Source organism: Equus quagga, chromosome 3, assembly GCF_021613505.1.
Source record: "Equus quagga isolate Etosha38 chromosome 3, UCLA_HA_Equagga_1.0, whole genome shotgun sequence".
In the NCBI taxonomy this organism is placed as follows: domain Eukaryota; kingdom Metazoa; phylum Chordata; class Mammalia; order Perissodactyla; family Equidae; genus Equus; species Equus quagga.
In genome coordinates, this window is record NC_060269.1 from 126,489,024 (window position 1) to 126,507,859 (window position 18,836).

An 18,836-nucleotide genomic window follows, 5' to 3' on the forward strand; every position below is an offset into this window, starting at 1 on the left:
TTTGCGTGTTGACAAACATTTGGGTGGTTTTTTTCTTGGAGCAAATCTATGTGCATGTCTGTTGAATATATACCTAGGAGTAGAATTGCTGTGTCATAGGATATGCTTATCTTCTACTTTGGTAGATAATGTAAAATGGTTCTTATAAAGTGGTTATACTAATTTATATTAACACCAGCCGTGTATGTGCATTCCTTTTGTTTCATACCCTCAACAACATTTGATTATTTAAAAAACTTTAGGCATATAGGTGGGTGGGTAGTGATATTTCATTGTGATTTTAGTTTGTATTTTCTGATGATTAATGGAATTGAGCACCTTTTTTTTTTCTTTTTTTTAAAGATTTTATTTTTTCCTTTTTCTCCCCAAAGCCCCCTGGTACATAGTTGTATGTTCTTCGCTGTGGGTCCTTCTAGTTGTGGTATGTGGGACGCTGCCTCAGTGTGGTTTGATGAGCAGTGCCATGTCCGCACCCAGGACTCAAACCAATGAAACACTGGGCTGCCTGCGGCAGAGGGCGAGAACTTAACCACTTGGCCACGGGGCCGGCCCCTTGAGTACCTTTTAAGGTGTTTGTTGATCATCGACCATGTTCTATCTTTCGTGTGGTGCCTTTTCAAGTCATTTACCCCTTTTTTTTGGTGGTTGTTTTGAATTGCATTTTCTGTCTTTCATAATGATTTTTGCAAGTTGCTGATGCACTATGGATATGAGCCCTTTTTGAATATATCTTCTCGCCTTTCATATGTTGCTTTTTTATTTCTTGATGGTGACTATTAATGAATAAAAGTTCTTAATTTTAATTTAGTCAAATTTACCGCTACTTTCCTTTAAAGTTAGAACTTCTGGTGTCTTAAGACACATGAGGGCGTTCTATTTTATCTTCTAGCTTTATTGTTTGGCCTATGATGCTGGGATTTATAATCCTTCTTGAATTGATTTCTGTGTGTACTCTGAGGTCGGAGTAAAGAATTTTTATACCATGTGTATATCCAGGTGATCTGCTCATTAAGAACATGTTTTCCTCATTGCTCAAGATTGGCATCTTTGTCTTAGATGAAAATTGGGCCCCTTTATGGACTCTTTATTCTACTTCACTAACCTATTTATCTATCCTTTTATCAGTAACGTAGTGTCTTAATTACTATAGCTTTGTAATACTTCCTGATCCCTGGTAGAGTGAGTCTTCTCATGTTGTTCTTCAAAAGTGTCTTAGTTATTCTCGGGTCTTTGCTTTTTCATATAAATTTTAGAATCAACTTGTTAAAATTCTGCACACCTGTAACTTTTGATTGAGATTGCATTGACTCTACAGATTAATATAAGGGGTACTGACATCTTCGCAATATTCAGTCTTCCATATGTTCTTCCATTTAAATAGGTTTTCTTCAGTTTTCTCAGTAATGATGTCTAGTTTTCTCATTGAGTTCTTGCAGATCTTTTGTTAGATTTAATCCTGGGTTTTGATTTTTTTTTACTGCTCTTACATAGTATCATTTTTAATATTTCATTTTGTTTGCTGATATTTACAAATATAGTTTATATTTTATGTATCAACCCTGTAGACAGTAAGTTGCTAAATTAATTTTTTAAACAACTCTTTGAGGTATAATATTTGTATAAAAAACTGTACCAATTTAAAACATATAATTTGATAAGTTTTGAAAGATGTATAAACCTGTAAAATTATTACCACAATCAAGAAACAGAGCAGTTCTTAGTGTGTTTTTACAGTGCATCCCTCATTCACACCCCCATATAGAAAGATATAGATGTATCTTTGTGCCTTGTGCCTGGCTTCTTTCACTCAGCATGATGATTTTGAGATTCATTTATATTATTATGTTTAGTATGTGTTTCTTTTTAGTAGGTTTTTTTTTTAAATTGGATAGTATTCACTTGGGTCCCTATACCACTGTTTGTTTATTGTTCATCTGTTGATGTACGTTTGGTATGTTTCAAGTTTTTGATTAATAAGGATAAAGGTGCTATGAAGAAAGATCATGGAAGGTTTTTCTGTGGACATATGTTTTCCGTTCTTTTGAGTTTCTAGGATTGGATAGTTGGGAGCTTAACTTAGGTAAATGTTTAACTTTTTCAGAAACTATTAAGTAATTTCACATTCCTGCCAGCAGTATTTAAATGTTCTAGTTGTTCATCATGCTCTCCAATACTTGATATTTACAACTTTAAGTTTAGTCATTCTAACGAGTAGGTGGTTGGTATCACATTAGTGTAGCTTCTTTTGTCAAGTGTCTATTCAAATTTTTGTCCATTTTTAAATTGAGTTTTTCCTATTAATGGATTGTAAGGATTCTTTTTATATTTTGGATACAAGTAATTTGTCAGAAATGTGTAACGTTATAAGTTTTAAATTTTGTTAAGATCCACCTTTTCAACTTTTCTTTTTTGGATGTAGGTTTTTGTATCTTATTTAAGGAATCTTTGCATACTCAAAGGTTGCAAAGATTTTCATCTATGTTTTCTAGAAGTTTTAGACTTTTAGCATTAACATGTAGGTCGAAATTCTATTTCAATGTAATTTTTGTATATGGCATGAAGTGTTAGTTGATACTTACTTCTTTTGCTTCCATTGAGATATCCGCTTATTCTAGCAACACTTGTTGAAAAGACTATCCTTTCCCCATTGAATTGCCTTGACGTCTTTTTAAAAAATCAGTGGACCATAGGTGTGTGAGAGTATATGTGGACTTTTTGTTCTATTTCATTGATGTATACGTCTGTCCTTTCACCAGTAACACACTGATTTGATTGCTGTAGTTTTAGACTAAATATTGAAATCAAATAGTATAAATCTTCCAATGTTCTTTTTTAAAATATTTGTTCTAGCCATTCTAGGTTATTTGTAGTTGCATGTAAATTTTAGAGTCACCTTGTTAATTTCTATTAAAAACTCACTGGAATTTTTTTCTGGGATTATGTTGATTCTATATATCAATATGGGGAGAATTGACATCTTAATGATATTGAGTGTTCCAATCCATGAACAGGGCATATCTGTCTATTTATTTAGGTCTTCTTTAATTTTTCTCAGCACTGTTTTACAGTTTTCAGTGTGCAGATCTTGCTCATATTTTAATAAATTTACCCCTTAGTATTTCGTGTTTTTGTATGCTAATGTAAAAGTTGCACTTTCACTCTTTTTCCAATTATTCATTGCCAGTATTTAGAAATATTATTGAATTTTTTAATATTATCCTTTGTCCTGGGACCTTGCTCAATTTATTTATTAGTTCGAGAAGCTTTTTGGTAGATTCTTTAGGATTTTCTTCTTATTAGATATTTTCTTCTTATAGACCTCCCTTTCCAATCTGCATGCCTTTTATTTCTTTCATTTGTCTTATTGCACTGCCTTGGACCTTTGAAAAATGTGAATATAAGTAGTGAGAGCAGACCTCCTTGCCTTACTCTCAATCTAAGGGAAACCCCATTCAGTTTTTAACCATTAATTATGATGTGGGTTTTCATAAATGCACTTTGTTAGATTGAGGAATTTTTCTTCTCTTCCTAGTTTGCTGAGAATCTTTGTCATAGATGGATGTTGAATTTTGTCTGTTGGATTTTCTGGATCTATTGTCATGAGAATGTGATTTTTCTTCTCTATTTTCTTAATTTGGTGAATTACATTGGTTTTTCCGTGTTACACCATCTTGCTTTCGTGGAATAAATCTCACCTGGTCATAATATATTATTTTTTATATATTGTTGGATTTGATTTGCTAATATTTTGTTAATGATTTTTGCATCTAAATGCATAAGTAATATTTATCTATGTAATATTTATCTAATATGTGTCTGTAGCTTTGTTTTTCACTGGTTTTTGTATACTGGTCTTATAGAATGACTTGGGAAGCTGTTAGTCCCTCCTTCCCTATTTTCTGAAAAAGTTTGCGTAGAATTGGTGTTATTTCTTCCTTAAATGTGTGGTAGAATTCACCAGTGAAATGTCTGGGCCTGAGTTTTTTGTGGGTAGGTGAGTAATTAATAAATTTAGTTTCTCTAATAAATATAGGGATATTAAGATTTTCTATTTATTCTTGTGTCATATTTGATAATTTGTGTCTCTTTAAGAATTTTTCCATTTCATCTAAGTTGTTGAGTTTACTGGCATGAAGTTTTTCTTAATAATCTATAATTATCCCTTTAATATTTGTAGGATTTATAGTGATGGCCTCTCTTTCAATCCTGATATTGATAATTTGTCTATTCCCTTTCTCCTTAATTTTCCGTCCCTGAGGTTTATCAATTTCATTGATCTTTTCAAAGAACTAGCTTTTGGTTACACTGAGTTTTAAAGCTTGTACATATTCCAGTTCATTGGGTTCTGTTCTTTTCTAATATCCTTGAGTAGTTCCTTGGGCAGATACGTGTTTAAGAGAAGTGAAGGACACTGTCTGGATCCTTAACATAGATAGAACTATTTCATGTAGCAGTAGGTATTTGTTGTGTTTTGTTTCCACAGTTTTTTTTCTCTGTCATTGCTGTTATGTTGTATTCTAATTAATTACCTGTAATATCTCTCTCCCAACACTGTAAGATCTTTGAGAAAGGGTCTTGTGTATTTTCATATTATGCTCATAGAGGCAGAAAAATTTTTGACTCAATATTATAAAACTAATGAGAAAAAACTACGTGAATACTGAGATCTAGTTAGAAAATTTGTGGCTCACAGGACTATGGCCAGCAGTTTTGAAATTATGTGCATACTATCATTGGGCAAATTTGTTCATTTTACTTTTGTGAATTATAAATGTGAGAAGCAGATACTCGTAAAATCTAATGAAATCTCTTCCTTTAAGGCTATTTAGAAAAACTTTGTGGAATTTAACCATTCCGTTTATTTAAAATCAAACTTATTCTTGAATATTGCTCTTTCTACCCAAAAGGATGTGTGTGTTTATAATTAATCCTTTACTCAAGGTAGTAACTTAACTATTTTTACTTTTCTGTTTTAACCTATCTATTCTTCCCTTTGCTTTAAGCTATTTTCGAGAGAGAAGAACTGTTACTACCTCAACTGGAAAATCGGTGACGCAGCAAAGTGAGTCTTAGCATTTAAAATCTCTGTAAATTAGCACTCATTTGATAGTTTTAAATGTGTTCCAATTGTGATTGAGACGGCAGCCCACCTGCGGAATAGGGACTAGTGGGAGTAACTGTCTGCTAGGGTTCACAGTACTTCAGATACTTTTAAAGGTGAGTGAATAAAAGACAGCAATCTACACTCAGACTCCGGGAAATGTGCACGTGCTAATGTAAAAAGATTCGTTTGTACAGGCTTCATTTATTGTTAGCCACAGTTGAAGGCATTTAACTAAATTAAGTGGTTTCTGACAGTCTGAGCTACAGGACATAGATTTATGGAGAGTAATTTTGCTGTGGTAACAGAAAAGGGGTGATGCTGTTTCTTTGGTAAATTGACCATTGACAGAGCTTTTCTTTCTTTTTGAAAATTCTGCATATACAAGTTCAGGAACATTCTTCTTGACAAAAAAATGACGAACACTGAACCTTTAAAAAAAATTGCTGCAGAAGAAAATGCAAGTGCTGAGAATTCTTTTCTATAGAGCAGTCTAATTCAAAGATGGTGGAAATGCTTTTGAAATAAATTATTTACAGGTGTGTTAGTAGCTATGGTATTAGAGGGATTATATTAAGTGGATTCTTGTATTTCGACTGATATTTAGCTGGTATGTTGGTGAACTTTTAATAATTGGTTATTGAAAATTATGTTTGAATTAAGCTTAATTTTCTGCTGTTAATACTGTTCTCTCATTTAGCACTTAACATTATAAATGGCACCACTACACTTTCCATTGTGTGTGGGAAGTGTGCTTGATTATATTAATTTGGATTTTAGAGGCTAGCAAGGACATATATGATATGTCACACTTTAATAAACAGTAATATTTCTTGATTGTGAAGTGAGGGGTGTATAAAGTGAGTGCTACATCAAGAAGACCATGGGGAGAGTTGATTTAGGTGTTAGAATTATGGACATAATTTTAGACTCTCAGAGGATAAAGCTGAAGTTGTGATTTTTGCTATGAAATAAACACATGACTGTTTTTTAAACAGTATTTCACATTATTTACATCTTTCCATTCTCATCCTATAATTTCCCCCAAAAGATTCAAATGAGGAGAATACATCTTCCATATTTCCTTATGGAGAGACCTTTCTCTTCCAGAAACTAGAAAATTCCAAGGTTAGTCCCATACATTTTAATTTTTTTCCATGTTCAATTCTTTGCTCTTCTGCCTATATTTGCCTCTTCATTTTCCTATAAGCTGTTTGAAGAATGTGATATACTGAAGAATGAAATTTCTAGTCGGTAAAATTCTGTTCAGTAAAATCACGGTAACTTATAACTTTAAATATACATCATAAAAACACATTTTCAATTCAATTTCAGGAATACAGGCAGTGGGTTTTTAGAATATGCCACAAGATAAATTACTTTTAAAAAAAGACAAAAAAGATGTCCATCAAAAACAAAAACAAAACTCTGTAGATTTTGTTTTGCCTTATGCCCAAATACAGACTTCTAACTATTCTTAATTATTCAATTTATCACTCAGTCTTTCCTCTCCAGTACTTGTGCTTTTTTGCTATTTTATTTTTTGGTCTTGATAAAAGAGAAGTTTGAAGACAAAAAGAAAGCGGGAAAGTAAAAGTAAATGAATTTTGTTCTTGATTAGCATCTTCCGTTTTTCTTAGTTGAAATGATATTAATGATTTAAATAACGTATTGAAAAAGGTATCAAAACACCACTATTTAATATAGTTTCCCTAGTTAAATTGCTTTTACTGAAAATTTAAGCAAGTAGACATTTGTTTAGTGAAATGAAACCCAGATTTTGTGGATCTTTGTAGAGTAATGCTACACTGAAAAAAAAGTGTATTTTTTATTTATAGAAGAAGTCTATAAAGAATGAATTTTGGACTCATGAAGAAACATTGAAAGGGGAAACAACTACTGGAAGAAACGCTTTTTTGGTCCAATCGAGGTATGAAGTCATGATCAGTAATGATTAATTCTTTTGAATAAATGTTATACAATGTTGACCTCTTGCTTATATTTCTAAGAAAATACTTTACATTGGTATGTTCAAATCTTTTCTTTCTAAATGTTCGACAACAGAATTCATTTTAGTAATTGAATTTAGAGTCTGTAAATCGAGTATATAGTGATATTCTATAGCAGGTTATTTTTGTCTTTTCCTAATTGAAACCACCCTCCCCTCCCCAAAGTGGCAAATATGTGGTGACTGTGATTGCACTTTAAAGATGAGGTTATGTTAATGTGAAGAAGAAAGGGCAGTAAAAAAAGTGTCACTGTGTGAAGTGCAGAGTTTGTACAAATGGAATGTATCTTTCTTATTAGAAGTTCAGCATCGACAAGTGGCTTGATGACTGTCCAGTTACTTGGATCATACATGAAAGTAAACAGAGTTTGAGAGGCACCAACTTAAATTTTATTTTTCTCTCAGCTTTGTTAGGACTTGGTGTCCTGCATCATTACCAAACATTCATTTTATTCATTTATTTTATTCATTCTATTTTATCCTCCATTTTCCAAGGCTAACACTGTTGGAGGTTTCCTTAAGTTGAAACTTAATAATTGAGTGTCTTCAGTAAGCATTTGCTATACACCTATTACAGTGCAAATGTGGAAGGGGCCAGGTTAAGTCATTCTTTAAGAAAGTAGTGGTTTTTGGAGCACAATATCCAGAAGGATGTAATTTGACCCCTAGGCATATCTGTTTCATTGATTAGCAAAAACGTCTTTGTGATGAGTTTTATTGTACGTAAATGGCTGAGTGAATCTATTTGTCATTCCTTAAATCTATAACAATGTGCTTGGCTATTAATGAATGCATTCCAGTCAATATTGCACATTACACAGCTTTTCCTTTCTGAGTGTACCCTGGGCCTTTCTTGTTTACTAGCTTTGTGGTGCAGTTTTTCCTCATCAGTGTTGCAAAATAATACTAAAGCTCTCACCAGTTAGGTGTATTCTCTGTTTTATTACATTTTGCTGGAATGTAGACTCCTTGGCGTCAGTTAGTGGAGAGCCAGAGAAGGGGCAAGAAGAGGAAGTAAGATCTCCAGAAAGATGAGTTAGTGGTTCATGATGTTGCCCAGGGGCAAGAGATTGCGCTGGCCACTTAATAGTGCTGGTGAAGATGTTGAAATTGTGAAGCAAAGAATACAGTCAGTCTCCATCCTTACCACCTGCACCCACCCCCCCAAATAAACAGATGAGTTTAAATGATACATAAGAAAAAATATACTACTTGAAGTAGTATTCATGTATGTCTTAGGGTCATTTAGTTTTTCTGGAAGAGTTCTAAAAATTATCAGATGGGTTAACTACACTCTAAGATTTTCCTAGCCTTAACTTTCTGTGATTGGTTGTCTATAAATTTAAAATGTAACTGAGGGCTTAAATGACATATAGCACTTTGAAATGTTCAAACCTTCCTTTTCCATTTAGCATATATGATAACAGGAAGGAGCATCTAAGTGAAGACAAAGTGGAAGATATTTGGATACCTCGAGAGGACAAAACCAATTTTCCGATAGAGACTGCTTCTGAGTCAGAATATTCAACCGTAGAAGAATGCTTTCAGAGTTTGAGAAGAAAAAATTCGAAGGCGTCTAAATCTAGGACTCAAAAAGCATTGAACTCAGACCCTGTTAACAGGCATAGTTATCCATCAAGCTCAACAAGTGGAAATACTGACTCATCAATCATTTCCTCAACGGCAATATCTCCCTATGCCTGTTTTTACGGATCGTCTGCAAGGAAGGTTAAATCGGGATGGCTGGACAAACTCTGTCCTCAAGGGTATGTATTTATTCATCTTTTTTTTCCATAAATGGCATACTTTTGAAAATTTGATTTTATCCATTTCTAAACCTGCTAGGTTGCTGCTACTCCCTGCCCCCTACTCATGCAGACGGATACAGTTTTTCAGGACTTTCAATACACTTTGCAAATGCTCTTCATAAGGAGGGACATGTGCCGTGTGCTGGGTGGAATGCTGGGTTAAGGTTCTGAATAGGAAATTAAAACTGGAAGTTATGATTTCATATCCAGATCCTTCATGTTAGTTTCTGACTTTGCACCAAAATGCACTATCCTGTGTCCCAATTTGTAGCAAAGAAGAACAACACAGATTGAGTTAGTATCACTTGGCCCACACTGTTCAGCTTTTGCTGATATAACAGTGTTCTGTTTGGGAAGACAAGGCTTTTTGTCGTTAGGGAAAAGAATGGCATTGTTAGCTTTGGGGCTTCACTATTATTGATATATTGTTTTGATTTTTGTATGCTGCATGGAAGGCCAGAGTCACTTGAATATTATACTTTTAAAACAAATTTATCATTACTGTTTGAAATTTCTGTCCCTTAAGCATTTTACAGTATTAAAAAATCTTTGGGAAAGGATTATGTTTAATTAGAATTGATTTCTGGCATCCTGGTTTTTAGATGTCTTTTTGAAATATTTACTCAAAATGTTCCTCATGAATTATTTAGTTATTTAAACCTCTCCCTGTTTAAGTAGTTATGTGGTGAGTCCATTCAATGTGCCGATTTTCTCTAGTGTTCCCCCCCAAAATGTGCATCATTTCTAGAAAGCCTTGGTGTGACCTAAAATAAATTTTATTAGTAAAAAAATGACCAGAAGAAGCAACAGTTGACTAGTGGGAGCAGGAATTACATTTCTTAAGAAAGCCAGCAAAACCCCCAACACTTTTATGATTGGTAATTATATAGTTAATACTTTATACGATTGCATACTTTTAGCAAATTAGATGTTGAGTAAACTGAAGTAGAGTACTTCTTAGTATCAGCTATTTTGTTTGCTTTCTGATTATATTAGGATGACGAATTAGTCAACTGTGTCTACTCTTCATCAGTCGTTGGTAGTATTGGTAGGTCAAATAGCAAAGGTATGAGTCAGCACTCAGATATACACACTGGGGGAATGAAACAGTGAGCTTGAATATTCTCAAATGTTTCATTTCTGTAAAATTAAAGTTTAGGGAGATCCTAGTGCTCTCTCAAATTATCACCGGAAGGTTTATCGTCAGAGCCCCGAGCAGCTGTGGTTTCCTGTATGATCTCCGGTTGTATCTCACCCTTTACAGGGTCCTTATGCTCCAGGCGCACTGAGAAAGCCTCACCATTATTAGTGAAGGTGGGACAGTTAGAGCATTTTCATTCTCTTTTTATCAGAACTCAGACTTTCCATCTATTCTATTCTGAACCTGCCTAAGGTTAGATGCTGCAAGTTTCCTAGATTTATATTTTTCCATTGTAGGGGAAATAATTGAGTTTTCTGGCTTAAAAGTTTTTCTCCTGGATACCAGGATGGATGGATATAGGAAAGTACCCAAAAGAATTTGTTCTATCGCCGAGAAATTTAAAAACTCCCTCTACATGATTAAATTGCTATTACTTGAGAGAAATATGTGTAACTAGCCAAAAACATGTATTTAGTAGACCAAAAGTTGAATCCGAATTTTTGCTTTTCCTAATTAGAGTCTGTAGGCTATTGTGAGGGTGTTTAAGATGCTCATTAAATAGACATAGTGATAACTCCCCATTCCTTATGTGAGGTTACTGAGGTTTGTTTAGCTCCTGGTCACATGTCTCTTTGGTGCAGATAGCACTGATTCAGGTGGCATTCTGAATTTCATAGAGGAGATATTAGCAAACTTTTTCTTTAAAGCGTCAGATAATAAATATTTTAATCTTTAAGCCATATGATCTCTGTTGTAGATCAGCAATTCAGCAGTTGTAGCATGAAAAGCAGTCATAGATAATATGTACACCAATGAATGAGGCTGTGTTTCAATAAACTTTATTTATAAACACAGATAACAGGCCAGATTTGGTCTGTGGGCCATAGAGAAATAAAATAGATTAGATGGTCGGCTAAAATCTTATACCAGCTTCCTTCATCTCCCATGGGCCCCAAATATAAAATTGTAATCTGATAGATCACAAAATAAACTACTTTCTATTATTCTGTTACGTGTACACATAATAAGAAGCAGGAGCTCTCTTAGGGACCTTTGTATTTGTTCTTCTTTCCGCCTGGAAGGCTCTTACCCAGAGAGCAACTTCACTTGTTCCTTACCTCCATCAGGTTCTTACTCCAGTGTCTCTGTTGCATTGAGGCCTGAACTCCAAATTTAAAGTGATCACTGCCACTCTCCCCCACCACCCCATCTCTCCCTCCATTGCCTTATTTTTCTTTGCAGGGCTCATATGCTAGATGATTGATTTATTTGATGTATGCTTCATGAAGACAGTCATCACATTGGCTTTTGTTTGCACAGTATCCTCAGCAGCCAGAAAGTTGGCTGGCATGTGGTAGATACTTAGTTTTTGTTGTTGAATGAAGCAGTAGAAAACCTAGAGTTTAACATACTTTTTTCTTTTAATTTTTCCAAAACAGCTAGTTTTTTTTTTTATTTATAGGGATTTTGTGATAAAAACTGAACTCTAAACACCATATTGGTTGAAAATTGGCAGGTGCCATTGATAGCACTGGTATACATTAACAGAGCAGGGGGCTCGCAGTGTTCTTTTTGTTAGTCTGTTTCCCCTTAAGGTCACTTACATGTGTTGTCAAAACACAGTTTACAAACAAATAGCCGCAGTCAGTTATCCTTCTCCAAATAGTATTTGAAACTGTCCTCAGTCATGAGTGACATTAAACAAAGTAATCAAATTCATAATCTGGATTTATTTCATATGATTGTCTGTTTGCTTTTGAAATGGAAATGCCAGTTCTGAATCAATGCACAGTATGCGAAAACTGCTCAACATTTAGTTAGAAAATCATTAACATCGTGCAGCTAAAGAAATACTGAAACATTTCCAGTTGAGCTTAAAGTACGAAAATCTATTTAAATATTCGAATGATCTAATTATAATATAGCCTGATACTGTTGCTTTAAAAAAATGTATGGAAGAAACGATAAAAGGTTGAACTTGGGTCTGTCATTAGTGTTTTAAACAGGTCAAGCAGTTGAAAAACTTAATAAATGGTACTGTTTAAAAAAACTCACTGAGTTTTGAGGATAAAAAACCAAGTCTCGCCCTGCCCTCCTTTCCTAGCTGTAGCTCATAAGCTCAAGCTATTCAGCAAATCTGAGTAGATGTTAATGTGAAAGACTGGATATAATTTTTTCCAGCATTTCCCAAATTTGTAACTCAGAAGAATCTCACGAGTTGCTGTAAAGAAAAGAGAACATGGTTGAAGGTGCTGTACTCCTTTTAGGAGATGCACATATTGAAATATCCTAGAATATCTGCAGTGTGGTAACCCTTTTGACTTTAGTAACTTGCTGTTTTCTAGGATGTTTGTTCAGCATAATGCACTGAGCATATTTATAAAAACTGATGTATCTTGAGGAATTCATATTTTACTTGACAAGATGTTTTATGACTTTATTTCTTACTCAGCTAAATTCCTCTCTTTAAAAAAAATTACTAATTTTTTAACCATGGTGAAGAATTGTGTGGTAGTGTGAGCCTAAGCCTAACTCAACAATTTGAATACATAATATGCTTAAGAATTTATAGAGGAATACAAGATGAGCAAGACGTGTGTGTTGTTTGTCTTGTTTGTATCGTCCATTTAGGACAGAAAAAAGAGGCTGATAAAAATAAACCCAAAAGACAGAATGTGATAATTGGTACAGAAAGGTCCACAGAGTACAGAATTGTGAGGTTACAGAGAGGTTGAGAAAACATTTCTTCAAGGACCTTCTGGGGAGGAGAAGTAGCAGTTCAATTGGCCTTTGGAAAATGGATAAGATTTTAACCAGCAGTTTTAGATGAAAGACTTTTCTGGCTAGAGGGAGTGAAAAGGCACTGACGTAGGTGATGTCTGGAGATTCTGAAGTTAATGAGATGGAGAGCAGAGGTTAGATGGGGTTATTTCCTGGAAGATGCTGGTGAATTGCATGCTCAGGTTGAACAGAGAACTAGAGGAAATGAAAAAGCCAATGGTCAAATACCAAGAAAAGGTCAAATCCCAGACAGTGGTTGGGAGTCAGATCACCCAGAGGCCAGTAGCCCATGACTTAGTGGGAGACCAGAGCTTAGACTGTTGGTCCTTTGTCAGTGACTGATTTCCCAGCCAGGGCCCGGAGTCTCCAAGCAGTTCCCCACCCTCATAGTCAAGTGCGTGAGCACCTCAAGTCTTCTGGGATTGCTGTCCGTGGCTGGCCTTTCAGGGAAAAGCAAATGTAGTGGAAAGTTGGCAAGTCTCTATCTGACTAAGGTGTTCTGGATCAATCACTTTGTTGAACTTAAAATTGAGTATTAAATCTCTGTTAGTAAGTATCTTTTTATAGTAGCAAACTAGCTGGCCATTTCTCAAATCATACATCACTTGTAAAGACTGTGCCAAGCAAATAGAAAGCTTCAATATTTTATTTGTAGTTTGAGAGGGAAAAACTCTTAGTTTTAGTGTTTATTAAAATAACATGGCTCATTTCTTTGTCAGTCTGGCTGCAGAGAAGTGAATCAGGCGTTGGAATCAGACAGACTCAAATTAGAGTTGTCAAGCTATCGTTCATTTGCTGTGTCACTCGGTGCCTCAGACCCTCCATTTCCCACATGTAAGTGTAAGGTCAAGACTTCCTCTGTGGCATCAGTTGGAAAAGTAGATAACATTGGGCCTGACACTTAATCAGGGCTCGATAAACCTCAGTTTTTTTCCTCTTCAGAAGAGCATCATTTTATTTCAGGTGACTTGATAATTTTACTGAAAGTGAGTTCTAGTCAGTTCTTAATCGTGGCACTTATAAGGTAAAGAAATCATATGTTTGCATTAAACTTTCAAAATTAAGTTTTTTGGTGGCTATAAAAGCACATAGTTTAAAGTGTCAGAAAGTTCTGTTGCGGCTTATTGAAAAAAACCCAACTCCCCCCCCCTTATCACAAGAAGAGGCTAATTTCAAGTCCTTTAGTAGTTTCTTTTGATATTTACTTTGTATGTCTTAATTATTTTTATGCCGATTCTTTCTGACTTTTCAGTGTTAGAAATTAACTATTGACGTACTACCATGGAATGTAATGTTTATTCATTTTCACCACAGTTCCTCTGAGCCCCCTTGCTAGCATAGACACAGTTCATGTCTCATCGTCCTTTTAATATACTTAGATAAAATATTTAGGTTATATCTGTATTTAGTCTTATAGTCTTATGATTGAGTAAATGCTGTTCATATTTAAGCTATATAGCATATTATGATTAATTTTTCTTTCATTTGCAGCATTTAGTTACCTTTGGAATTAATAATTGCTTATTTGTTTTTGGTTTGCTTAGGTTTTTATGTACTTATTCATTTATCCCAAAATTCTGCCTTAGAACTATAAATCTGTGATGTATCCAAAATGCACGCATGTATCAATTTCATCATCCTACAGCCTCCCAAGAAAACTTTAGTTTGTATTTTCTAACTGCCTTTTGTTTTTTGTTATCCTATTTTAATGCAGAAAGCACTTTCTTACCTTTGATCTTTTTATAGCATACTGTTATTGTTCCACGGACACAATGTATTCTCTGTGTTTTTTGAAGCTTTCTTTTCTTGTAGAGTTTGTTTCTTTAAATTTTTTTTGGGGGGTAGGGTCCTTCCTCCTCTTTTACATTGGAGATGTTTTCCTCAAATGTTTTGTCAATGTTGGGCTGTTCATTTTAGAGTGAGATGCTACAAAGCTGATTGGAACAGCCTCTGATGGGTCTTGCTTTCTGTTTCTTGTAAGACTATAGTATGGCTAGGCCTTTCCTGATATGTTTCCTTGGAGACTCCTCATGCCAGTATCTTTTAAATAAATCTCCTTCTTGAGAGTGATAAAACTGGTAAACAGCTTTTTGGGAGCTTGGTAGGGAAAGTGGACTTTGATTATAAATATTTATGATGTAGACTTTTATTTGCTTCTACTGTTTTTAATTCTGTCCCCTACCTTCAGCCACCTCTGAGTCTCCCTCAGACACCCTGTTTGATCTTCTCCAGTGAATAAAACTCGACTGTTCCATTGAGGAAGAGGAGGGGCAGTTTTCCAGCAGTGTGAAGTGAGGGAGGAATTCTGGGATGGAGTGGCAGGCGTTCAAGTTTATCTCTTAAGTTGCCTTTCAACAAATCCTCCTATTCTCTGCACCCCCCTCTCCTTCATAAACACTTCTAGAATTACTTGGTATCTCTGTCTTCTGAGACTTTCTGAGATTTTTTTGGGTAAACTGGGTTTTCTCTCAATTTGGTCTCTTGTAGGCTTGGCAGTTAGAACTTTGAAGCTTTCCTGTCAGTCCCTATCCCTTCTTCTGCTTTCTCGGTTTCTAAATACTGTTACTATTGTGTACTTCTCTGGTAATGTTGATTTGTAGGTATTTGTTTATTTTTTGTTTTTTAATCCTTTGAGGTTTTGGAAGGAGTAGAGATAAATGCAGACTTTTAATCAATCATCTTAACTAGAAGCTGATTTCATGTTGGTTTATTTATTTTTACAGAATATGACTCCATAAAATAAAGAGGTGTAAATCTTTTTTTCTTTTTCTTTTTTTTGCTGGGATAGATTCACCCTGAGCTAACATCTGTTGCCAATCTTCCTTTTATTTTGTTCTCCCCAAAGTCCCAGTGCATGGTTGTATATCCTAGCTGTAAGTCCTTCTGGTGAGCCCCTGCCACCGCAAGGCTACTGACAGAAGAGTCGTGTGGTTCCCCACCCAGGAGCTGAACCTGGGCTGTTGAAGCGGAGCGAGCATGCTGAACCTTAACCTCTAGGCCATCAGGGCTGGCTTGAGGTGTGAATCTTTCATGTCATGTAAGCACTAGGCTCTTTGTAAATATTGTTGAAATTGGTAATCACGCTAAAATTCATGATTTATGATTGACTCCCAAAAGTCCTTTTAGCACTTGGAATTTTAGATTAAATAACATTTGTTTTCTCTGATTTAAACGGTTATGTATAGCAGACCTGAAAGCTGGGATTTCAGACATTTTGTTTTACTTTTGTTTTTTGGGCCCAACTCATTTTGATTCATAAAATCTTGGAAACTCTCATTTTAACTTGCTTAAAAGTAAGAAAATACACTTTAAAGTAGAAAGGTGCTGGTATTTCATAGAAATATTATAGTAATTCTTTGGATCTATAGCTACAGAATGCTGCATAATTAATATTGTATCATTTAAAAACCTCCTAATTAAAAGAGTAATTAGATAAAGTAGATAATTAGATAAATAAAAATGAGTAATTAGATAAATAAAAATCTATACTTTTACAAATTGTAGTCAATATTGAGTCTAATTAGGGTTAGAGCAGAGGATAAGATAAAATATGCATATAATTCTTTAGGGTTATGTAAACAAGGCAGATGAATCTGGAACAGCATGTTGATGATATCTCTTCCTTAGATTTTATTTAGAATGACTGAGAAGTATGTTTGTGATGACTTAAATACCATGATTAAGAAAAGCCATAAATTTGTCTTAGTTCTTTTGAGGTTCATTCCAGTTGTGTGATATTTAAAGACAGCAATTTGGCAGCCTCTGCCACCTTAAATTAATATCATTGGTTAGCATGCTTGTTCGATTTTGGGATTTTTTTTATTTAAATCTAAATGATGTAATCTTTTTTAGAAAAAATCCCTGCTAGCACTTAGGAATGAAATTAAACAGGAGTGCCTCTGTGTTAGTACTTTGTAAGTAGAGATTTAATTGTTTGTATATAGACTGTTGTTAAAAAAGAATTTTTAGGATACACAATCTTGAGACAACAAAAACTGACACCAGGTGGTGAGGCTGTATTTATGAAAGCGGTTGAAACTTTACACCACCTGCCCCAGCAGAGCTCAAGGGAAGAGTTCATAGAAATCTGTTCAGTAACACTGCACAAGCCTTATAAATTATTCTAAAAAAGCTTCTCAAAGAAGTGTTTCCCTTCAGAACCCTAAAAACGAAATAGGATAAAACCTAGGCTAACCTGTCTGCATTACCTTTTTCCTAAAGGAATTCTGAAGCACTTCGCAAAGTTGAACTCCCGTATAAAATGAGTAGAGGTCAAATGGTATCACTGCCTAAAGGGATGTCTAGGATGCCTTGCTATAAAATCTGCTGGAATCTGTCTTGTGTAGTATTGAAGTGCGTAGACTTTGAGACAAGACCGCCTGGATTTGATTCAGAGATATGCTCTTTACTGGTTGTGTGACTTGGGCAAATTATTTAACCTACCAGTGCCTCTGTGTCTTCATCTGTAAAATGGGAATAATAATATTCGTTGTCTCATATGGTTGTTTGGAGGATTAAATGAATTAATCTTTGTACATGGCTTGCAACAGTGCCTAGAACAACGCACTAGCTAAGTGTTTGCTGTTTTTATTGACAAGATTATTCAACTAGTTAAGTGTTTGCTGTTTTTTTGCCAAGATTATTCTGCCAAATAAGTTCTTTATCGACCAAGGCTTTAAAATCTTTTCTCTGTGTAATAATTCATCATTATTTCTATCTAATTTGTGTCATGTGATAGTAGGAACGCAGGCAGGGGTGACATTTTATACCTTGCCTTTTTGTTTTTAAACATTTACTAAACAAACATTAAATGAAATTTAAAGGAAATAGATGACTTATGTCAGAGAAGACTTTTAAAGTCCTTTAGCAACCTCTAATTGTGTGTAGTAGATTAATTTTACATAATTCCAGCGGAATTAGTTCAAGTGGCTGCAGTGAGTCCAAGAGGTTGGAAAAACATGTAAGTTCTAAACCTTTTTTCACTCTGTACTTTGGCAGCTTTTGAAACTGTGAATTTAATTCTGAGTTTTCAGTCTTCCTGCCTTCTGCTAACTTTTCTTTTAAAAAATGCTGATTATTTGTGTGCTGATCATTTGAGGTTTATTTGTGCGTCATTTTGCTTTGTTGCTAAAGGGACTGTGCTTAATCATGTCACTCATTCACCTGACAGGTTCTTATTGAGTGCCATATTTGTCTGTGTGTTAGTTGCTGGTTGTATAGAAGAGAAGGAAGCATTCTTGGACTTTGTCCTTGAAAGCATAAGGGCTGATGTGGGAGATGGACTTTAAACAAGTAAACAAGTATATGTAATTGGAGATTAAGAGATAGGAGGATAAGGAGAGGGTGCTCAGAGAGAGTAACTGTGATCTGCTTGGGGTTGGCTCATCAGGGAAGGAATGTCTATGTAGGCGGTTTGGGTGGAACACTGAAAGATAAGGAGTAGTTAGTTAGCAAAGGGAATTGACAGTAATGGAAGGTCCTAAGGCCTCTATCTAACCATAGATGTTGATTATTTTTATTCTAAAATAGAAGATTCTATGTCCTCCTGAGCTCTGTCTTACCACCATTCATAATGTAAAGTGGGTGGTACCCTCCAAAAATCTTGAATTACAGAATTACTGTTGAGATTGTGTGGGAAGATGTGTTCTTACTTGCCTTTCAGTATGACAGACATCAGCATGAAGTGAGTGCAAAGTGATTTGTTCAATGTATAATTAATTGTGTATAATGTATAATTATTGTGTGTTTGCTTAATATTTCTTTACCTTTTAACTTCTAATGCTGGCAATTTGAAGAACCCTGGGACCAGTGAAAGAGGTGAAAACCAGATGTCTGAAACACTATTAGACGTTGCAATGTTAAGAAAGCATGTTACAGACCAAGAGATGTTAAAGAGAAGCAGAAAGATGAGGGAATAAGATGGAAAGAGAGCTGAGCAGTAGCTGTGGTTAATGGTGTTAAGGGCTTTGCATGTTCTTGTTACATCATCATTAATTT

The 18,836-nt window shown here is 34.8% G+C and overlaps 1 protein-coding gene across 5 annotated transcripts in view; it reads left to right on the top strand.

Annotated features, from left to right (window-relative positions):
• Positions 1-18,836, top strand: part of ARAP2 (ArfGAP with RhoGAP domain, ankyrin repeat and PH domain 2) — a 174,509-nt gene that overhangs the window by 19,781 nt on the left and 135,892 nt on the right. For 4 of the 5 annotated variants that reach the window (XM_046656447.1, XM_046656451.1, XM_046656452.1 and 1 more), the window contains 4 exons: positions 5,004-5,062; positions 6,153-6,229; positions 6,940-7,031; positions 8,522-8,875. In XM_046656447.1, the coding sequence (XP_046512403.1) occupies positions 5,004-5,062; positions 6,153-6,229; positions 6,940-7,031; positions 8,522-8,875 (582 nt within the window). The remainder of the gene's footprint in view (positions 1-5,003; positions 5,063-6,152; positions 6,230-6,939; positions 7,032-8,521; positions 8,876-18,836) is intronic. The other variant, XM_046656450.1, reaches the window with a different exon arrangement.